The sequence below is a fragment of the Danio rerio genome, chromosome 9 (genome assembly GCF_052040795.2).
Source record: "Danio rerio strain M-AB ecotype USA chromosome 9, GRCz13ab, whole genome shotgun sequence".
NCBI classification, from domain to species: Eukaryota; Metazoa; Chordata; class Actinopteri; order Cypriniformes; family Danionidae; genus Danio; species Danio rerio.
This window is the reverse complement of record NC_141029.1, coordinates 44712485-44734619: the sequence shown is the minus strand read 5'-3', so window position 1 is coordinate 44734619 and position 22135 is coordinate 44712485. Positions and strand designations below refer to the sequence as shown.

The 22135-nt window shown below is 37.4% G+C and overlaps 1 protein-coding gene across 50 annotated transcripts in view; it reads left to right on the top strand.

The window, feature by feature from the left end:
• The window catches only part of ttn.1 (titin, tandem duplicate 1), a 140935-nt gene that overhangs the window by 4432 nt on the left and 114368 nt on the right, over positions 1-22135 (top strand). For 30 of the 50 annotated variants that reach the window (XM_087268374.1, XM_087268372.1, XM_087268366.1 and 27 more), the window contains exons 8-37: positions 2485-2547; positions 2716-2974; positions 3062-3137; positions 3224-3442; positions 4204-4346; positions 4429-4616; positions 4704-4934; positions 5035-5273; positions 5355-5563; positions 5648-5812; positions 5912-6080; positions 6187-7889; positions 7975-8256; positions 8352-8618; positions 8806-9078; positions 9212-9475; positions 9572-9832; positions 9950-10210; positions 10294-10557; positions 10650-10910; positions 10989-11249; positions 11336-11596; positions 11675-11816; positions 13004-13172; positions 13256-13484; positions 13973-14257; positions 14350-14475; positions 14563-14751; positions 16886-16930; positions 21266-21544. Coding sequence is in view for 14 of the 50 variants with exons in the window: in XM_087268372.1 (XP_087124498.1) it covers positions 2485-2547; positions 2716-2974; positions 3062-3137; positions 3224-3442; positions 4204-4346; positions 4429-4616; positions 4704-4934; positions 5035-5273; positions 5355-5563; positions 5648-5812; positions 5912-6080; positions 6187-7889; positions 7975-8256; positions 8352-8618; positions 8806-9078; positions 9212-9475; positions 9572-9832; positions 9950-10210; positions 10294-10557; positions 10650-10910; positions 10989-11249; positions 11336-11596; positions 11675-11816; positions 13004-13172; positions 13256-13484; positions 13973-14257; positions 14350-14475; positions 14563-14751; positions 16886-16930; positions 21266-21544 (7783 nt within the window). In the remaining 36 variants the exon portion in view is untranslated. Of the gene's footprint in view, positions 1-2484; positions 2548-2715; positions 2975-3061; positions 3138-3223; positions 3443-4203; positions 4347-4428; positions 4617-4703; positions 4935-5034; positions 5274-5354; positions 5564-5647; positions 5813-5911; positions 6081-6186; positions 7890-7974; positions 8257-8351; positions 8619-8805; positions 9079-9211; positions 9476-9571; positions 9833-9949; positions 10211-10293; positions 10558-10649; positions 10911-10988; positions 11250-11335; positions 11597-11674; positions 11817-13003; positions 13173-13255; positions 13485-13972; positions 14258-14349; positions 14476-14562; positions 14752-15271; positions 15734-16020; positions 16516-16885; positions 16931-21265; positions 21545-22135 lie in introns of all 50 variants that reach the window. The other 20 variants (XM_087268367.1, XM_087268346.1, XM_087268354.1 and 17 more) reach the window with 1 other exon arrangement.

Genomic DNA, 22135 nt, shown 5'->3' with positions numbered 1-22135 from the left:
GTAAGGTTTTGTATAACAATGTTTTTTTCTGTAGACAGTTGAATTAAATATAGCTTAAAGGGTCCAATAATTTTGACCTTAAAATGGTTTAAAAAGTGTTTTTTATTCTAGTCAAAATAAAACAAATAAGACTTTCTCCAGAAGAAAAAATATTATCAGACATACTGTAAAAATTTCCTTGCTTTCCTTATTTAAAAAAGAAAAGAAAATTCAAAGAGGGGCTAATAATTTTGACCTCAACTGTACATTGCGTTTTTGCTACCTAACGTGCAAAGGAAAGCATATTATACGCAACGAGGGCAGGAATGTTTGTTTTTACACTTGTTTTCACACATTTGTCTGTTTAAATGGATTTATTTGTAATTTTGTGTAACTATCTTTCCATTTTATAGTTTTAGTTGTTTGTATGCATGCAAATATTTTACTCATATGGATAGATTTATGATTGCTGCACAACCACTTTGACATTTTTTTTAAATCAGAAAGTTCCAAATGAAGACTTTTTCTGTTTTTTTCAAGTTAGAGATTATTTCAATAAAAACATAAGAGATTCAGAAGACATAAAAACAACTGTAGTGCAGGTATTTATAGATACAAAAAGAAGATAAATAAGAAACTAGTATCAAGAATTTATTCCTGTCTGACATTAACTCAACAATGTATGTAAAACTGAAATGGGAAAAGAAAGCCAATATAATTATAACAAAAGAGGGGTGTTTAACTGTTTGGGAAAAACAGATGTATGTAAAAAAAAATAAAGAAGTAAATAAAAAGGTGCATTAATTCACGCCCTCTCATGGCAGGTACGCACAATGCATACAGACATATGGCTGCAGGCACCACTGCTCTCATCCTTCCAACAGAGTTTGTTGTAATACATTGTAAAAGCCTGTCCTGCTTATTCAAATTTGTAATTAACAGTGAAAACAGTTATTATAGGCTTCTCTGAATCTGTGAATATTTCACCTTAATTTTATTTAGGCTAGATTATTATTTTATTTAACAAACCAACATAATCTCACTGCAACTCGTGTTTTGGTGCTGAAGCATATAGCGGACTTGTTTTGAAGCACTTCACCTCAAAGTTTATTCGTTATTCATTTTTATCTAGTAGTTCACTGACCAAAGAATACTAAATTAAAATTAAGATACAAATTATATCCAATGAAATTAATTCATTTCAAAAAGATATTTTTTCCAAGCAAAATATACAGATTATATTTTTGTTTGTGCCCGTTCAACTGTGCGACAAAGATTTGGAAAATAAGCATTTAATTAATGCTTCACTGCTTCACAGCTGCTGGCAGCATGTTCAGGCGAAGTGTTTAATAGCAACATTGGCAGGAAAATATTCATTTAGATTTCAAAGAAACTTCTTAATATTAAAAAGAAATCATAAGTTGATCCTATCAATGTCATAACAGGTGCCTTTAAATAATGTAGCCTATTTGTCTTTTTAATAATTAATGAAGGAATTAAAATGCTTAGTTTTATTGTTTATTTTTATTTATAAGTAGCAGAGAATTTACAGCTAATGTATAGATAATTTCTGTCAGTTTGCATCCCATCCCTTTGTCCCCCCTGGCGGCATAGTCGCAAACTGCGTTCATACCTAAAAAGCACATTCTTACTCCTTTAGAGTGGTGACGGTAGAAGGTGTGAGGTAATGACCATATTAAAGTGTCACCTACAGTGTATCTGGAGCATGTTGGTCTTTGACATGTAACTCTTAACAAAATTTTATATAGCAACATTTTATCAACCATAAATCCAAATGTAAATAAGATTGTATTCATTGACTTTTAACTCTATTATTGGATGTCTTTTTTGTTTGTATGTTCTTTTGGAAATGTTTTTTTGAAAAAAATCAAGGCCTATTTGATAAATGGTTTCTCTAAGTTAATTAGGCATAGTTTAAAAAACTGTAGCACAAAATATTTTGTCATAATATGGAGCAACTGAAAAAATATTGCTTTGTTGAGAAGCCAACAGTAGTTACATGTAATTAAGTGTCTGAGCAAAAAGTGATACGAATTTAGTGGGAGTTTTTAAGCTGACTGTGATGGATGTGCACAGATGCCGAGCTCTAGACATAGCTCGTGTCATGTGATGGTCTTATAATAGAATGATAATATAAGAGTCCCTAAAATCAGTCACTGTTTACATGACCAGTTTTACCAGTGTACTAACTAAATATTTTTTTTATTTAATTTTTGGATTCAACTTCACCTGGATAATTTGGATGTTTCTTATGTAAAATGCTATACTTTTATTGCAGATGAATTGATAATTTGCTATAAAAGTATAATGTGTGGTTGCTACAAAATATGCTGATTTATTTATGGGGTCATTGCATTGTTTACAGTGCTTTTATTATTTATTATTATTATTTGACTGCAATCACCCTGAATGAATCCAGATGTAATATCGCCCCCTGCCTTTTGTCTGTTGTTTTTCATGTGATTGTTTCTTTTTGCTATACAGTTTGAGACTGCAGCAATCCCATCTATCACAAAAGAGCAAGTGATGCCGCCAACTATAGTAGCTGTGAGTAAATTATCACTATTTCCTCATTCATTTACTACACATAAAATGTGTTGTTTCAAAGATTTGCAAATTACAGAGTACTCTTTCAGTATTTACTATTTGTAATAGATCTCAGATATCCTGCAAGTAATTTCCTTGCATTTTGAAATTATTTTCTGCTTTGTCCAGGCTTTGAAGAATGTGACTGTCACAGAGGGGGAAACTGTTGCTCTGGAATGCCAGATTTCAGGTTACCCCACTCCAGCCATTATGTGGTTCAGAGAAGATTACAGAATCGAGAACTCCATTGACTTCCAGATCACTTATGAAAAAAGTTATGCCCGCTTGATGATTCGTGAGGCCTTTGCTGAAGATAGTGGCCGCTTCACTTGCACTGCTACAAGTGAGGCTGGAACTATCAGCACCTCCTGCTACCTGCTTGTCAAAGGTAACAAATCATAAAATATGATTTGGCTTTAAACAAAACTATCTCTGCAATTACAGATTAATTTTTTTTACCTATTTTCATCTTCAGTCTCAGAAGAAATTGAAAGTCGTGAAGATTTCTCTAATGTCCCTGAGCACGTTGAAATGTCTGCTCAACAAAGACAGTAAGTTGATCAAATTCTTGGTATTGTAGTATTATAATAATTAATATAGGAATTTGCAATCTTACGTATTGATGTTTAACAAACAGGGGTGCAATTGAAGCCAAAGAGGAGACCATGTCTGAAATAAGTGCTGTCTCTGAACCTGTGGAGGCTGGTGCTGGTGCTGCTCCATTCTTTGTGAAGAAACCCACAGTGCAAAAGCTTGTGGAGGGAGATAGAGTAGTCTTTGATTGCCAGGTCGGAGGTACCCCTAAGCCTCATATTTACTGGAAAAAGAGTGGAATTCCTCTTACTACTGGATACAGGTACGTTTTATATAGTACATATTTTGCACATTTTAAACTCAAGTCAATATTTGACAAACTAATTATCAGAATAAACAGCAAAAATCAGCCCAAGGCACTCTAAAATTTTTCTCATTTTCTTTTCGGCTTAGTCCCTTTATTTATCTGGGGTTGCCACAGCGGAATGAACCGCCAAGCATATGTTTTACGCAGCGGATGCCCTTCTAGCTGCAACCCATCTCTGGGAAACATCCATACACACATTTTACACTCATACACTACGGACAGTTTAGCCTACCCAATACACCTGCAACTGCATGTCTTTGGACTTGAGGGAAACCAAAGCACCCAGAGGAAATCCATGTGAATGCGGGGTTAAACAAGCAAACTCCACACAGAAACGTCAACTGACACAGCCGAGGCTCGAACCAGCAACCTTCTTGCTGTGAAGCGACAGCACTACCTACTGTGCCGCCGCGTTGCCCTATTTGAGAAATAAAAAAGGATTTTTTATATTTTTTTACATTTTTCGAGTGGCTTGGACTGATTTTTGCTGTTTATGCTGATGAATCCCTTACCCTAAGAGCACCAACACATTATTTAAGCTACCCCTTAGCACTTTTTGTATGATTTTAAATTAATTACCATTTATTGGATAGTAAACTAATAATATTATGTGGTAATATTGTGTCTATTTGGTTTACAAAGTTTTCAAACTTTACATTAAGTTTCTTGTAAGAAAATATATTAATATGATTTTGTATGAATCTTGTGTCATCTAGGTACAGAGTAGCCTATAATAAGGACACAGGAGCATGCAAGCTTGAGATCTCCATGACATTTGCTGATGATGCAGGAGAGTACACCGTTTTTGCTAGAAACCCACTTGGAGAATCCTCTGCTTCAGCCATACTGCTTGATGAAGGTTGTATTTTTTTGGTGATCAATGTTTTGAGACATTAGAAGAATAGAAATGTTAATGTATGTATTCTTTTCGAAATGTTTAGAGTCATATGACCAATATGTGAAGAAACAGGAAGATCATTTCAAGACAGAAGTGCCTACTATTGCAGAGGAGCCAAAAGTTGCTGATGTACCTGCTGCTTTTGAAACAGTAACCGAGAAAGACCAATTGCTCATGCAGAGGAGAATGGCTCAACAAACCCAGATGATGCAGTCTTTCATTTCAGAACAGGTATGAAATTCTTTAAGCTGCTCAACCTCCTGTTAAAATGTTAAATTGAAAAGATTTATATGAGCCTTACAATGGCTTTTCTTGAAGGAGTTACAGATGTCTAGCTTGGAGCAGAGATTCATCCAAGAAGTTGAGTTTCACCTACTCAAGATTACCTATCAGGAGCTGGTGACTGAGGATGGGGAACAGCTGGATATGAGTGTTCCTGAACATGATGCTGTTTCTCCTGTCTTTAATACTCCGGTTAAAGGTTACAGACTTAGGGAGGGAATGAGTGCAACATTCCATTGTAGGATGTCAGGAACCCCCCTACCTAAGGTAAGCTTGAATCATGATATATTTACATTTATTAAAATCATCAATACTTGGCCAAACCAATTAGCAAACCTGACCTATCATTATATTATTTGAACAATAGATTGTGTGGTACAAAGATGGCAAGCGCATCATACATGGAGGCCGCTATCAGATGGAGGTTCTGCGGGATGGTAGAGCCAGTCTGCGCCTTCCTACTGTGCTTGCAGAAGATGAGGCTGTCTACACTGCTTTGATCAGTAACATAAAGGGTAATGCTGTCAGCTCTGGAAAGCTGTATGTGGAGTCAGCTGGTGTAGCACAAACACAGCTTTCTCAGCCAGGGGCAGTTCAAAGAATCAGGTAGGTTCTGAAAAATATTAGGTATATTAATATTAGGTTGCAATACTGCCACAGCAAATTTTATTCTGTTGCTCTTCTCAGGTCTACATCACCACGCTCCACAAGTCGTTCTCCTGGCCGTTCTCCTTCTCGTAGGCTTGACGAGACAGATGAGGCGCAGCTAGAAAGACTCTACAAGCCAGTGTTTGTACAGAAGCCCTCATCCGTTAAGTGCTCTGAGGGACAGACAGCAAGATTTGATCTGAAAGTAGTTGGAAGACCCATGCCAGAAACTTACTGGTTCCACAATGGTTAGTGTTCTGCAACTCAGTTTTTTTAGCTGCATTACAATTTTATTGCAATATAGTGGCAACTATATATATTTTTCATTTCAGGACAACAAGTGGTCAATGACTACACTCACAAGATCGTGGTCAAGGAGGATGGAACTCAGTCAATGATTGTGGTTCCTGCCATGCCTCTGGACTCTGGAGAATGGACAGTTGTTGCTCAAAACAGAGCTGGAAAGACAACTGTTTCTATGACTCTCACTGTTGAAGGTATTGTTTAGTTTGAAGAATAATGTTTTGTGTGACAGTCACTTCAGGCAAATGTGATGAAATAATTCTAATTAAATCTTACATTGTTGTAATTTTCAGCCAAGGAAAACTTGGTGAGACCACAGTTTGTTGAGAAGCTACGAAACATCAGCGTTAAAGAGGGTACTTTGGTTGAGCTAGCTGTTAAAGCCATTGGCAATCCTCTTCCTGACATTGTTTGGCTGAAGAATAGTGATATCATCTCCCCACACAAACATCCACATATTAGGTATGTTTTCAGTCATTAAAATAAACAGGTTTATGATAAATATTGCTCCCAGTAATGAAAAACTGAAAAACTGTGTTTTAGCTAACTGAATCTATTTATTTATTAGGATTGAGGGTGGTAAAGGAGAAGCTAATTTCAAGATACCATCAAGTGCAGGTTCTGACAGTGCATGGTATACTGCTACAGCTATCAACAAAGCTGGTAGAGACACCACACGTTGCAGAGTTAATGTTGAGGTGGATGCAGTAAAGCCTCAGCCTGAGAAAAAGCTTGTCATTCCAAAGGGAACCTACAAGGCTAAAGAAATTGCTGCACCAGAATTAGAACCACTACATCTTCGCTATGGTCAGGAACAGTGGGAAGACGGTGACCTCTATGATAAGGAGAAGCAACAGAAGCCACACTTCAAAAAGAAGCTTACATCAGTCAGGCTGAAGCGATTTGGACCTGCACACTTTGAGTGTAGATTGACCCCTATTGGTGACCCGACCATGATTGTTGAGTGGCTGCATGATGGCAAGCCATTGGCAGCTGCTAACAGGCTACGCATGGTCAATGAGTTTGGCTATTGCAGTCTTGATTATGAAGCTGCTTATTCAAGAGATAGTGGTGTCATCACTTGCAGAGCCACCAATAAGTTTGGAGTTGACCAGACCTCTGCTACACTAATTGTTAAAGATGAGAAAAGCCTTGTTGAGGAAACTCAATTGCCAGAGGGAAGGCGAGGGCAAAGAATAGATGAAATAGAGCGTATTGCTCATGAGGGTGGTCCTTCTGGAGTCACTGGAGATGATAACCTTGAGAAGACTAAACCAGAAATTGTGTTACTTCCAGAACCAGTAAGAGTTATGGAGGGGGAGACAGCTAAATTCCGCTGTAGGGTGACTGGATACCCTACTCCGAAAGTCAACTGGTATCTCAATGGACTGCTTATCCGCAAAAGTAAAAGATTTAGGCTTCAATTTGATGGTATTCACTACTTGGAAATTGTAGACACCAAGTCTTATGATTCAGGAGATGTCAAAGTTTCTGCTGAAAACCCTGAAGGGGTTACTGAGCATGTTGTGAAATTTGAGATCCAGCAGAAAGAGGACTTCAGATCAATCCTGCGCCGTGCTCCTGAATTTAAAGCTCCTGCTCCTGCACCATCACAAGAGCATGGTAGAGTTTCATTTGAGGTTGTCAAAGCTGAGAAATCAGCTGACACCTCTAAAGAACCCAAAGAGGTGGTTAAGCTGAAGAAAACTGAGAGAGTGATCCATGAGAAATTAACAGAAGAAACAGAGGAACTAAGAAGCAAATTTAAGCGTAGGACCCAAGAGGGCTACTATGAAGCAATTACTGCTGTGGAGCTGAAGTCCCGTAAGAAGGATGAGTCTTATGAGGGTATGCTAAAGAAGAGAAAAGAAAAACTTCTCCATCACACCAAAGAACTTGGTCCCGAAGCTGAGAAGAAGAAAGAGGAGGAGGCTAAACTCTCTATTTCCAAACCCAAACCAGAGAAAATTGTGCTCTCTCCAAGCATGGAAGCTCCAAAGATCATTGAACGGATCCAGAGCCAGACAGTTGGTCTTGGAGATGAAGTACACTTTCGTTGTAGAGTCACTGGTAAACCAGACCCTGAATGTCAATGGTTTAAGAATGGTATTCTATTGGAGAAGTCAGACCGGGTTTACTGGTATTGGCCAGAGGACCATGTCTGTGAATTAGTAATCAAAAATGTCTTAGCTGAGGATTCTGCTAGTGTAATGGTCAAAGCCATGAACATTGTTGGAGAGACCTCAAGCCATGCTTTCTTGCTGGTTCAAGGTAAAAGCTTTTTCTTACTTGTTGTTTGTATAGTATTTGTGTCCTACATAGATTTCAGTCATTATTTTTTTCTTCTGTTTTTTAGGCAAACAAGTTGTTACATTCACACAACTTTTAGAAGATCAGAGTGCTAAAGAGAAGGACACCATGGTGACTTTTGAGTGTGAGACAAACGAACCATTTGTCAAGGTCAAATGGATGAAGAACAACGCAGAGATTTTCTCTGGTGACAAATACAGAATGCACTCCGACCGAAAGGTGCACTTCCTGTCAGTGCTGATTATTACTATGAATGACGAAGCAGAATACAGTTGTGTGGTTGTTGATGATGACCAAATAAGAACCAGTGCGTCACTCTATGTTGAAGGTTTGTACAACACATACACTACAATGTTGTAACTTCTTGGTTATCTGGTAAAGAGACACATACTTAATTATTTGGTCATTTGATGTTTTAATCAGGTGCACCACTTGAAATAGTAAAGAATCTTGAGAATACAGAAGTACCTGAGACATACTCTGGAGAGTTTGAATGTGTATTGTCCCGCGAGGATGCTGAAGGCACCTGGTATTTTGAGAACAAAGAAATCACCCCTAGCCTCAAATATGTTGTGTCTGCACGTCGTGGTCGTCATAGTCTTTCTGTGAAAGATGTCAAAAAGGAAGACCAAGGAAAGTACACCTTCAAAACAGGAGATCTTAAGACAAGCGCCTCACTGAAGATGAAATGTGAGTATGAGGCAACTGATTACCATGTTTAAAGGTGTTAAGCTCTGGCTTTTCTATCTAAAATTATTTGTTCTATGTCATTCCCACTGATCGCCAGAGAATGTATAACATCATTGGATAATCAACGCAAATAGTTTAATATTACAAGTCATTTTAATCTTATTTGCATGTTTTTCTATCACTCCAGTGCGTCCTGTTACTCTGCTGCAAGGTCTTTCTGACTTGACAATCTGTGAGGGTGATATCGCACAACTTGAGGTGCGATTCTCTCAGGAAAATGTTGAGGGCTCATGGATGAAGAATGGTCAGGCCATCTCTGCTTCCAATAAGATTCACATGGTCATTGACAAAGTTACCCATAAGCTTCTCATTGAGGATGCTACTAAGGATGATGGAGGAATGTACTCATTTGTTGTTCCTGCTCAGGACATTTCTACAAACGGAAAACTGATAGTTCAGAGTAAGCCAGCTTTACATCTATCAATGAATATTCAATGGATTTTTAAAGTTTATTTTGAATTCTTACATTTTTAAAGTACATGCTACATTGTGAGGACAGTGACTGGTTAGTAATCACTTTGTTTCATACACAGCTATTGGCTTCTTGACACCATTAAAAGATGTATCCACTGTGGAAGGGACTAAAGCTGTCCTTGAGGCTAAAATCTCTGCAACTGATATCACTTCAATAAAATGGTTCCAAAATGACAAGCTGGTGACAGCTAGTGATAGAGTCCAGATGGTTGTCAAAGGATCCAAACAGAGACTGGCCATTAATCGAACTTATGCATCAGATGAAGGACAGTATAAACTGATTGCTGGAAAAGTAGACTCAACATGTAAACTTTCTGTCGAGCGTGAGTATCATTTCAAAATACTTGCATTTCCTTAGTTTTGGTTAAATGAATTTTAAAATGGGTGGTAATGATTGTATTGTTAATTATGTTTTATAGCTGTAGCTATCATTAAGCACATGGAAGACTGCGTTTGCACTGAGACCCAGAATGTGACTTTTGAAGTAGAGGTTTCTCATCCTGGCATTGACGCTCTCTGGACTTTCAAGGGTCAAGCTTTAAAGGCAGGCCCAAAATACAAGATCGAGAGCAAAGGTACACACTATAGTCTTACTGTTTTGAATGCCATGAAGGATGAAGAAGGGGAGTACGTGTTTATGGCTGGTGAGAAGGAATCCAGAGCAAGGCTGATTGTATCAGGTAAGCAGGCATTCAAACTTAATTTTAACACCAAAGTACTTTCTGTTTTTCCATGCATAATATGGGAATCATGTCACAGACTGGAGTTTTTATGTTGAATTTTCTTTGCTCCACTAGGCGGTGCTATAAACAGGCCACTTCATGATGTGACAGTAGCCGAATCCCAGACTTCTGTTCTGGAATGTGAAGTTGCTAATCCTACAACAGAAGGCAAATGGCTTAAAGATGGCAACCCTGTTGACTTCAGCGATAATATCCTAAGTGAAAATAATGGTGCTGTCAGACAGCTTGTGATTGTCATCACCAGGCCACAGGATGTTGGAGAGTACACCTACCAGGTGGCAAATTCCAAGACATCTGGCAATCTGAAGGTTGAAGGTAAACTGCTTGGCCTTTGCAAAAAGATTTATCTTCCTCACTTATTAGAGGTGTAGATATTAATTTGTAATTTTGTTTTCAAGCTGTGAAAATCAGGAAGACAATGAAGAACCAAACCGTGACTGAGACCCAGGAGGCAGTATTCAGTATTGAACTCACCCATTCAGATGTAAAAGGATCCCAATGGATCAAGAATGGTGTTGAGATTCATCCAAGTGACAAATTTGATATAACAATCGATGGCATGGTTCACACCTTGAAGATCAAGAACTGCAACACTCAAGATGAATCAGTTTATGGGTTTAAACTTGGAAAACTCTCTGCTAACGCCAGACTGAATGTTGAAAGTATGTTTTAATTTATCTGTCAAATATATAGTTACATAAATTTGTTTCTTTTTATTAGATGCATATTAATACTCTCTTACCTTTTTTTGTAGCTATCAAAATTGTGAAGAAACCAAAGGATGTGACTTCTCTGCTGGGTGCCACTGCCTCATTTGAGCTCAGTTTGTCCCACGATGACATTCCAGTTAAATGGATGTTAAACAATCAGGAGCTCACAACAAGTTCAAATATTAAAATACTGTCTGAGAGAAAAGCCCACAAACTTATTATTCAGAGTGTTGAAAGTGACTTGGCAGGTGAATACATTGCTGTGATTGGACACCTGCAGTGCAGTGCACATCTTCAAGTTGAACGTAAGTATAAGCAACCTTTTTAAGTAGTGTTGACCTAAATTTGACTTTCTAAAGTGGTGTAATCTCTCTCGCATTCAGATCTGAGAGTCACCAGACCTCTGAAGAACATTGAGGTTCCAGAGACCCATGTGGCCACGTTTGAGTGTGAAGTTTCACATTTCAATGTTCCATCTGCCTGGCTGAAAAATGGAGTTGAGATTGAGATGAGCGAGAAGTTTGGAATTGTGGTGCAGGGCAAAATTCATCAGCTGAAAGTCATGAACGTCAGCCAGGAGGATGTTTCAGAATACACATTTATATGTGGAAATGACAAAGTTTCTGCTAATCTGACTGTAAAACGTAAGTAATACTTTGTGTACAAATAAAATATTGTAAAACGTTACAATCCACAGCATACTCATGAATGCATTTTCAAATATTTTCAGCAATTCTGATCACATCCATGCTTCAAGACCTCAATGCTAAAGAAAAAGACACCATTTCATTTGAGCTAAACGTCAACTACGAAGGCATCACCTACAAATGGCTGAAAAATGGAGTAGAAATCCGATCCAGTGACAGATGCCAAACTCGCACCAAACAATTCACTCACTCTCTCACTATCCGAAATGTACACTTTGGGGATGTTGGAGAGTACAAATTTGTGGCTGGATCTGCTGAAACATCTGCAAAACTCTTTGTTGATGGTTAGTTTTTTTAATATATTCACATCTTGATTATTGTGACCTAATAGAGCGGCTAACAAAATCCTGTGCTTTCTGCAGCTCGTGTGATTGAATTCACCAAGCACATTAAAGATATCAAGGTTACTGAGAAGAAGAAGGCTACATTTGAATGTGAGCTTTCTGAACCCAACGTGCCTGTGATGTGGATGAAGGATGGGCAAGAACTGGAATTGTCTGAAAGGTAGCTTTTTTATTTTAGTGTTATCTGTCATTTATAAATTAAATTAGCTAAACCAAAAACATTTGTTAATCCGTATCACAAATTTTATGATTTCAGCTTTAAATATTAAGACTGCCATAAGACAATTTTATTGTTTAAATACATTTATTTAAATCAGAGATGCAAAGTTGGCCCACCATCCCATCTGAGAAGAGTTTTATTGCTAATTGCTTAAAAATAGAATGTAAATTAATGCTTAAATTAAATGAATCCGATTTTTTCTCAATGTACATACTGTCACCCTATAAATAGAGGACAATCCAGAGATATCAGTGAGCAAATGTAGGCAAAGGCAGATTCTACTTGACTAATGTATTCAGCATTGAACTCTACTGTGCTTTAAATGTGATTAAAAAAAAATAAAGATTTGCAATAAGTTATAATAAAATTAAATATTTTACTGCAATAGGTAACACAATTTGAAATGTTTTCAATTTATTTTTGTAAATATTATAAAATAAGTTAGGAAATTTAATTTAATTTAATATACTTTGGTTTATTTACCTTAGGCCCATGGCTCTTAATCCTATTTAGTTTTGCCCTTCATGTAAAAAACTTTGGCCACCCCTAATTTAAATAAATATTATACATATTTAATTTTAAATTAAAATTAAAGTTTTGATTGATTAACACTTAAAGGGAAAATTCACGCAAAATAAAGTGCTTCCAAACCTTTAGGAGCCATTGACCATTAACCATAGACTTATAAAGTAGGAAAAAAAAACAAGTACTGTAGAGGTCAGTGGTTACAGGTTTTTAACATTTTTCAAAATATCTTTTTTCGTGTTCTGTAGAAGAAGGTAATTCACAATGGCTTGGAAAATGTAGGGTGGGTGAAATATCCTTTCAAAGCTAAAACAAATAACAGTAATAATAATTTATTCATTCAATTATTTTTCTTCAGCTTAGTCTCCTATTTATCTAGGGTCACCACAGCGGAATGATCCGCCAACTATTACAGCATATATTTTATGCAGCGGATGCCCTTCCAGCCACAACCCAGTACTGGGAATACTACTACTAATTATAAAACCCTTAAAATTTCATTAACTTTATACACTTTTGATCTTGTTTTATGAGTGTTTAATTATTACTACTGTAAAACAATGTTTTTTGCAGTCCTAAAAAACTTGACCTCATTGTTTTAGGTTCAGAGCCACCACCGACAAATTCCTGCAACGTTTGATGATCCAGACAGTGCGTATGTCTGACGCTGGTGAATACTCTGTGGTTGCTGGTGCAAGTGTTTCAAAGGCAAACCTCGTAGTGGAGGGCAAGGATGTCCACATCTCTGAGCCTGCTGAGAAGGACATCACTGTAACTACATTTAGCCTTTTTACAGTCAACTGTTTAAAAGCTTTATATGTGCCATAATAAGAACCCTTTTTTGTGCTTTGCAGGTGGTTGAAAAACAGAGAGCTACATTTGAATTTGAAGTTAATGAGGATGAAATTGACGGCCGCTGGCAGAAAAATGGTGTTGAAATTCAATCTTTTGATCAGCGCTTCAACTATGTGACAGTTAGAAAGACACATCGCTTAACAATCACAGAAACATACAGAAGTGATGCTGGAGAATATACTTTCATTGCCGGAAAGAACAGGAGCACAGTCAGTCTGCATGTCCAGAGTGAGTATACATTTGAAATGCCTATATATTAATACACACAGAATATTGGGGATTTTTGTACATGCGTATGTAAAGTGCATTTCAAATTCGTCACTTTAAAATAGTTTCCAGACAAAATCTATTTTGCTTACTGAGGCTATTTGATCAGATATACATTGAAATAAATACACAGATATAAAATAATTTCTTAATATAAAAATGCGAATTTTTGGTCGAAACCATTATAATCAAATCTAAATAGAAAGTTCTGCAAAAAAACTGCGTACATATTGAATAGACCGTTTATAAGAATCTCTTTAATGTCACTTCTGAACTATTTGATACATACTGACCATTAAATAGTATAGAATACTTCATCTGGATACATTTCTTCAACTTTGCACATGACAGACCAGTTTATTCGATTTCCATTGTACCACAATATCACAGCGGTGTTTTATTTACAGTTATGAAGTATTTTTTTTAATATATGTTTTTATTTAATCCAGTCCCTGAGGCTCCTCAGATCATCAGGCACATGCAGCCCTTGTCTGTTGAAGCTGGCAAACCTGCACGCTTCTCTGTGGAGGTGACTGGAATTCCTCAGCCTCAAGTGTCTTGGTATAAGAACTCTCAGGCCCTGTCCTCTGGATTCAAATGTAAGTTCCAGAGAGAGGGAAATGAGCATACATTGCTGCTCATCGAAGTCTTCCCAGAAGATGCAGCTCAGTATAACTGTGAAGCTAAGAATGACTATGGAGTTGCCACAAGCTCAGCTTCGCTTAATGTGGAAGGTGAGCTTATTTTCTTTTAGACATTTATGTATTAAAGACTGGTTAAAATGTGTTTGTTTGTGAACAATTGCATTAAAATGCTGGTAATACAGTTTCAGAAGTGGTTTCGCCAGAAACAGTGGCTCCAGTGTCTGCACCTGTAATCATTACCTCACTGCAAGATACCTCTGTTGAAGAGGGAGAATCAGCCCGATTCCAGTGCCGTGTTTCTGGAGATGGTAAGGCTCAATCCCATGGATAAAATATGTATAGAATGCATTTGATTATTTTGTGAAGTTAACAAACATTCATTTGTTTTCTTGCAGATTTGAAAATTACCTGGTATCGCAGAGATAAGGAAATTGTGATGTCTGACAACTTCCAAATGACTCAGTTTGGTGATACGTGCCAGCTCGATATCTCCAGAGCATATGTTGCAGATGCTGGAGAATACACATGTGTTGCACGCAATTCTGGAGGAATGGTCTCTTGTTCAGCAGTTTTGACTGTCAATGGTACGTGGCAACATTTTAGGTTCTTGACCCTCTTTTTCTTTGAAGACTTCATCAACCTAACTTTTTCTTTGTTTTTGGCATGCTCCATTGCTTAATGCAGGTTTTAAATATCTTTATTGTTCTTCAAGGAATTAACCCGGGACTTTTTTTTTTAATAAGGAACTCATTATATTATGGATTTCATAATAAAATAGTTCCATATCCATAAGTCCATATCCCATGATTACTTACTGTGCATGTCAAAAAGCATCAGAATATTGTAATTCATTCAAAAACAATGAAGATCAAATGTTAAAATTGCATCGCCACATTGGGATAACTAACATTAATAACCAAACTAATTTCCATCAAATAGTTTTTTATTATATTAACAACATTTCAAAAAGCACATTTGTGTGCCATCATCCTTACGGATTTCTGTGAAATCTCTCACTACCTTTGACCTACAATAATTATTTTTAATCTTTAATTAACAATTTGGCAATTCTAAATGTCTAATGTTATTCTTTTTATCGCTCAGATCACAGTGTGAGCACAGTAGCTAGTGTTTCTACTCATTCAGAGATGGTCACCTCCCAGACCATGACTGAGACTCGTTCTTCCACTATGGAAAGTTTTGAAAGTGTCTCTACGGTGATGATGTCCTCGACGTCTGTTAAAAGCATAGAGGTCCAACAAGTGACCTCTGAGGAAGAATATTCAACAAGCCCTGTTTTGACCCTGAAAATGAGCGATGTCATTGTCAGCCTGGGTGACGTGGCTCAATTTAACTGTTCCTTCAGTGGACAGCCATTTACTGAAATTGTATGGGATCATAATGGAAGGACAATCACAAATACAGAAAGGGTGCAGTATGCACATGAGGCCGGGCTCATTTCTCTCATCATACTCAATGTCCATCTTGGGGACCAGGGAAGTTACTGCTGTACTGTTAAAAATAGAAATGGCGAGAGCCGAACATCTGCACAGCTCACAGTGGAAGGTGGTTATAGATTTTATGTCTTTGATGCTCATTTCATCCCATCTGCTTCCTGCTGGTGTTTTGTCTAAAATATGTTCCATGTGGTTTTAACCAACTTTATTTGAATTTAATTTACAATGTAATATCCCATGTAATCTATTTTAATACTTTAAATAGTTTAATCCTTCACAAGGCTGGCCTAACATCATCCTCCATCTTACTAACTTTTTGTTCTTATCAATGCTAAAAAATCTTGCTGAATTACTGAATAATCCCTAATAAATGTCCTTAACTTTATTCTCACTCAGCTAAAGAAGCGAACCCCAAAGAAACCCCTGTACCCTCTGATTCTATCAGTAAATCTGCTAAAACTGAAAGTGAATCAAGTAAAAAGGCCACTGACCAAGAAAAGGTGGAGTCCTTACAGAATGTCGGAGCCCTGACAACAAAGTGGCAGATAAGCCATCATTACAATCCTGATGTAACGACTTTGTTGGAGCGTGACAAATATGATGCAATACAGCCAGAGTTCCTTGTGAAACTGTCCCCAGAATTCCTTGCCAAACAAAGGGAAATTGATTCTATTTATTATATAAACAAAGGGAGCCCCTCTCCATTCATTGTATGGCTATACAACCAGTTGAATGTTGAAGAGCCAAGGTCGTATTCCTTGAAACATGACGGGCCTTTGTGCTGCTTAAATGTTAAGAATGTCAATACTGAGCAAGGGGGCTCAAATTCTTGCAAAGTTATCAATGCTGCAGGGGACAAAACTTGCAGCACTCATCTGAAAATGAAGACAGGTTGGCATTTGCATGCTTTGGTCATTACCACCTTATATGATAGCCCAGGGCACACTTTTTTTTTCTCTTATATTTTTTCACTTTTATAATAAGAGACATAAAATAAGAAATGGGTCATCTCTCTCTCTCTCAAAAAAATACAGAAAATCACAACATGCAAATGTTGTTTTTAATGGAATTTGACAGTGACTACAGTTTACTGTACACCTGTCATGGGTTTCCTACTAGGTAGATGTGGTCCATTTTCATTATGTTTAAAGTAGACAATGGTTTTATTTAAATAGTTTTATACATTAAGATAGCAGAGATGCAAAATGCTACTTCTGAAACCTTGCTGTCACATATCTAATATTGATTTGTGTTTTCACAGTATCTACAGTGGATGAAGAGGCCAGTTATGAAGAGGAAGCCAAAGGTAAATTATGCTGACTTTTTAATCACTTCTTTACTTGATTTGATTTGGTTCTGAGATTTTTTTGCTGCAAAAAAAAAGAATATATATATATATATATATATATATATATATATATATATATATATATATATATATATATATATATATATATATATATATATATATATATATAAACATCTTTTCCAAAGCTTTTCCAATCCTGACAAAGTAATTTATTTATATGTTGTGCATATGTTATGTCAATTTTTTTTGAATCTTTCATTTTTTATTCAGCGTTTTCTACCTTGCCTATCCCAACAGAGGAGGACTCTTACGCAACAAGTCTTCGTTTAAAATACCAAACATTTGAACTCCAGCCAGAGTCTCAATTATTTTCAGAGTCTATAAAGAAAAAGCCAGAAAAGCCAATTTTTATAACTAAATTGTCATCAGAATGTGCAGCTCTAGGAGAGACAGCTAAGTTTACTGTGATTGTGTCTGGATTTCCTAAGCCAATTATTCAATGGTACCACAATGGAAATCTCATAAATTCCTCTTCATTTTATACATTTGTCCAAGAGAAGGAAGAACACAGTCTTGTTATAACTCAGATTACTAAAGAACTGGAGGGAGAGTACTCTTGCACAGCAAGCAACCGATTTGGCAAGTCAACATGTACATCATATCTCCATGTAAAGGTGAAAGACATAAAGAAACAAGGAGAGACTATCGGGCAGCCTCCATATTTCATCAAAGAAATTGAGCATATTCAATGTGCAGTCGGGAGCCAGGCTCTCTTTGAATACACTGTAGCAGGCTCTCCACTTCCTGATGTTCATTGGTACAGAGGCAGCAATCATATGCAGCCTAGTGAGTACTGCATCATTGTGAACAATGCAGATGGATCTGGCTATTTAAAGATGTTGGACATTCAGCAAAGTGACAGTGGTACTTACTCTTGTAAAGCAACTAATCCTTATGGAGAAACATCTTGCTGTGCAAAACTTATAGCATTCTTAGAGATTGAATCATATAGTGTCAGCCCTTCTGAAGTCACAACTACCTTTCAGCAGGAACACAAAATGGCTCTTGCCGTTGTCGCTGAAGACAGGCAAACTCTTATAAGTGAGCAAATAGATACATTGCATGCTTTTGACATATCTGCAGCCAGTGTGCGCACAGAGCAGGTGACTCACCAAGCAGCAGTGTTGCAATCTCACTATGTTCAGGAGGATGTAAAACCTGCCTCTGCACAGACAACACCAACATTGGCAACTTCTCTAAAACAGCTGCATATGACTGCAATGACCTCTGCCGTTCAAGAAAACCAAGGATTTACTGAACAGCACTGTTATAGGATCGCTAGTCCAGAAGTCAGGCAGCTCGAATTGAGTGTTGAGGAGTCCTCAAATCTTATGTCTGCCGTTTCAGAAAGTATTACACCTCTTTGTATAGTAAAATCTGAGGATCTGATAAAAAGTGAGAAAGAAAAGCTGCACGCAACTTTTGAGCAGGAGGTTATAGTTAGTGGTCCTCAAGTTGAAATGAAGTTGCCAATTCCACAAGAGCAATGCATACAAATTAAAAGTCCCGAAGAGGAGAAAAGCTACAGTGTCACCGAAGGAGTTAAGTTATTATATACTGCAACCTCGTCAGAGAATGTAGTGCTTGCAGAAGTTCATACTTCAGAGCTAGCAACCGTGAATTCCACTCAATGTTTGGTAGAAAAGGAACAAACCAAACCAGTGCTTGCATCAGTCAGTGATACTAAGCACACTCTTTTAAAAGAGGAAATCTTTGAAATGCATAGACCAGTAGAGGAAACTGCTAAGCTATCTAAAGATCCAATAATAAAATCAGCTCTGATTTCTCAAGAAAATAAAGAGTTTCAAGCTGACAAAGCCACTGAAATACCTGTCCTGGAGCAACCAATCTCAGTCTGTTCCCAGAAGCAATTGAATCAGGTACTTCATTTACAGCTTATCAGTGACCAAGAGACTTTTCTGTCTGAGGGAAGATTTACAAGTGAGAAGCTTGGATTGGAGCATACAGATGTCAGAAAAGTGGCACTTCATTTGCACGCAGTTTCCACTGATGACCAGAAAACCGCTAGTTGTGAACATGTAACACAGTTTGCATCCAATGATAGCACAATGGTTGGAATGCCCAAGGAAGAGCTTCCTGCACAATTACATCTTCCCTTTGCACAGTCAAAAATAATGTTAAGTAAAGAGGGGATACTTTCAATTGAAAAGCCAGATGAACGGAAAGCCATCCAGAGACAAGAAAAAGACCGTAAATGTCTAGCAATCAAAGAAGAGCGAGTAGAACTAACTTCAGATCATGTCAAAGACCTTGATATGATGGTAGAAGGTCTTAAGATTGATCACAAAACAGAAGCTAAACCCTTGAGTGTTCTTCAGGTTGTCTCGCAGCCTGTTTTGCTCTTAAAGGAAAGCCCTATTGTCAGTAAAGTCAAACCGCATAGTGCAGTTGTGCAGAAAGAGGATTGGTGGAATAACATGCATGCAGCATCTATGTCTGTGTCTCATGCTATAGAAGAGGGTCTTACAGACAGTTTCCAAGCAGTTGATAAATTCAATTGTATGGCAGATGTAGAGCCAAAAATACCGGTTCAGCCTATTCATGTAGAAGAAAAAGCCATTTCAACAGAAAGTTGTCTTGCTCTTGAGGCTGCAGAGCAAGACTTTGCAGTTCAGATTCAAGAAGGTCAATCTGTAAGGCAGTCAATACATGTGGAGGAAAAACATACCCTGACAGGTGAAACGTCTCAGGGATTTACCAGATCAGAGGAGGGTAAAATAAACATTACAAGTCAGCCATTAGAACCTATTTTGGTAAGCGAATCTCAGGAAAGCAGAACTCTTCCAAAGGAGCTTACTTTTGTAATTCCTGCACCAAAATCTCACAGCTTGGACATCAAACAACAGTTGAAAATGACGCTTAAGTCTGCCGTAGCTTGTGATCAGCCTTTAATTTTGGCAGATGTTGTGCAAAGTTTAGGAGTTGTTGAAGTAATGGAGGTCAAGGTGCGGATGGAATTGAAATCTATGATGTTCACTTACCTTATCACAACAGCTGGCCCACCCATGGAAATTACAATTGCCTTGGAGGGAGAATACCCTCAGATGGCAACTCTTAAAAATGAGCTTCATGCTGCATTTTACTCTATGCTTAATGAAGAGAGGCCCATCTTCATGTCTGAAGATTCAAACATCTTAACACTTGACAGACCTGAGAGACTGCATGTTAACAAAGCATCTTCATATCCTTTATCCTCAGCTGTTATATCAGAGAAGGTAGAAGTATTTGCAACACCGAAGATGCAATCTGCTGTTCTACAAACAGAATCTGAAATATTGTCCCAATCTGCATTGGTTCAAAAGCCTACTTCTATTATTGAGTCAAGTCACCATGAAACTCAGAAGACTGCTGAATCCAAAATGGAGAGCTACAGTATCATTGAAACTGAACATAAAAGTGAAATGAAATTAGGATCAGTCGAATATTTTAAGAGAGATGTGTGTGTTTCAGATTTAACAGTTGATGTTCATCCCAGTCAGATCACTGTTGAAGAGTCAATAAATGTTCTTGATCAGGAAGACAAAGGAGGATGGGGTTTAACAGAGGATGTTTCAATTAAGCAACAACCTAAAGAGCTGTTTTTTGAAAAAACATTAAACAACATTACCGCAGAGGAGAATTCGAAGGTTACATTTTCTGTAAGAATAAAAGGTGTAAAAAGTGTGAACTGGCTTTTCAATGGAGTATTAATCAAGTCTGGCAAAGAGTTCAAATGTTTAAAGGACAATGACTCTTACACACTCGTAATCAACAAAGTTATAAGGACAAAACATGAAGGCGAATATACCTGTGAAGCTGTGAGTGAAGCTGGCAAGATTTCATCATCATCAAGGCTCACGGTTTTCTCAAGAGGTTGGACTGTGTGGATTTTGTCATATTTGACACGATAAATAATTCTTAACAATTCCATTCAGACCATGACTAATTAACTAGCGGGCACCTGCAATATCATCTCCCTGTTTCTCACCAAGATTTTTTCAGCATACAGTACACTATGTGTGCTCAACCCTCTTTCCATCCTCTTTTAATGTAACGGCACATTTTTCATCTTCTTCAAGCATGACCTTGTCATGTGTGACTCTTCTTTACAACTTTGCTTATGTTCACATTACTCTTTTTTTCCCCCCATGTCATCCTAGGATAACCATCGTTCCTCCCTTTCCGCCTTTGATGCATTCTGATATCACTTAAAACAGTTGTCATGTTATTGTCATTGTAGTTATTTGTTTTTGTTTATCTCTTAAAATCCAGTGCCTCCGGTTTTCAAGAAGAAGATTTGTAACATGGAGAGCAACATTGGCAACCCAGTGAAGTTTGAATGTGAGATAGAAGAGACACCCAATGTCACCTTCAAGTGGTTCAAGGCTGGCTCAGAGATTAAACAGAGCGACAAGGTCAGGATCATCAGCAGGCAAACCACATCATCCCTGGAGCTCCCCAGCCCAACAAAAGATGACTCTGGTGAATACAGCTGTCGCGCCTCAAACAAACACGGTAGTGACACCTGTTCTGCTCAGCTGAACATCACTGGTGAGTGAACTGGTTTTAAATTTATATGCTTTGCTTTTGTTGCTTACAACTCTTTTAACAAAAGTTTCAGATTTCACGGTTCAGTGTTTGTTTGACGTTCTTGTTGAAATCCAATCTGCACTCGTCTGTTTGAGTTGTGTACGTTTTGTAATCATATATAAGCAATATATGATGCGTCTTTAATTCTTTTAGTGTGTGTAGTGATTATTAGATCACTAAAGATAGAAATCTTCCAATCTTTCAAGCTCTTCTTTTGAATATTGTTGTCTTTGTTTTGCCTTAATTAATTCATCCAATCACTTGTGGAACATAATTTCTGCTGAACCAGAAATTTAAATGACACTTTTTAGATTTTCCCCAATTGTAAATCACTTCTGAAAAGGGCAGATATTGTCTTTTCTCATATGTGAACTAGCTGTAAATATTTGTAATTCATATTTAATACAGATTAGCAAATACTCAGAGTGCACATTGGATTATAATTGGGGATTCATCTGTTTGTTGTGATGTGACATTTTCCTGCTCATTTACTAAATTTATGCCGTTGGTTAGGCAAAGTACAGTTCAAATCAGAATTATTAAACCCTGTTT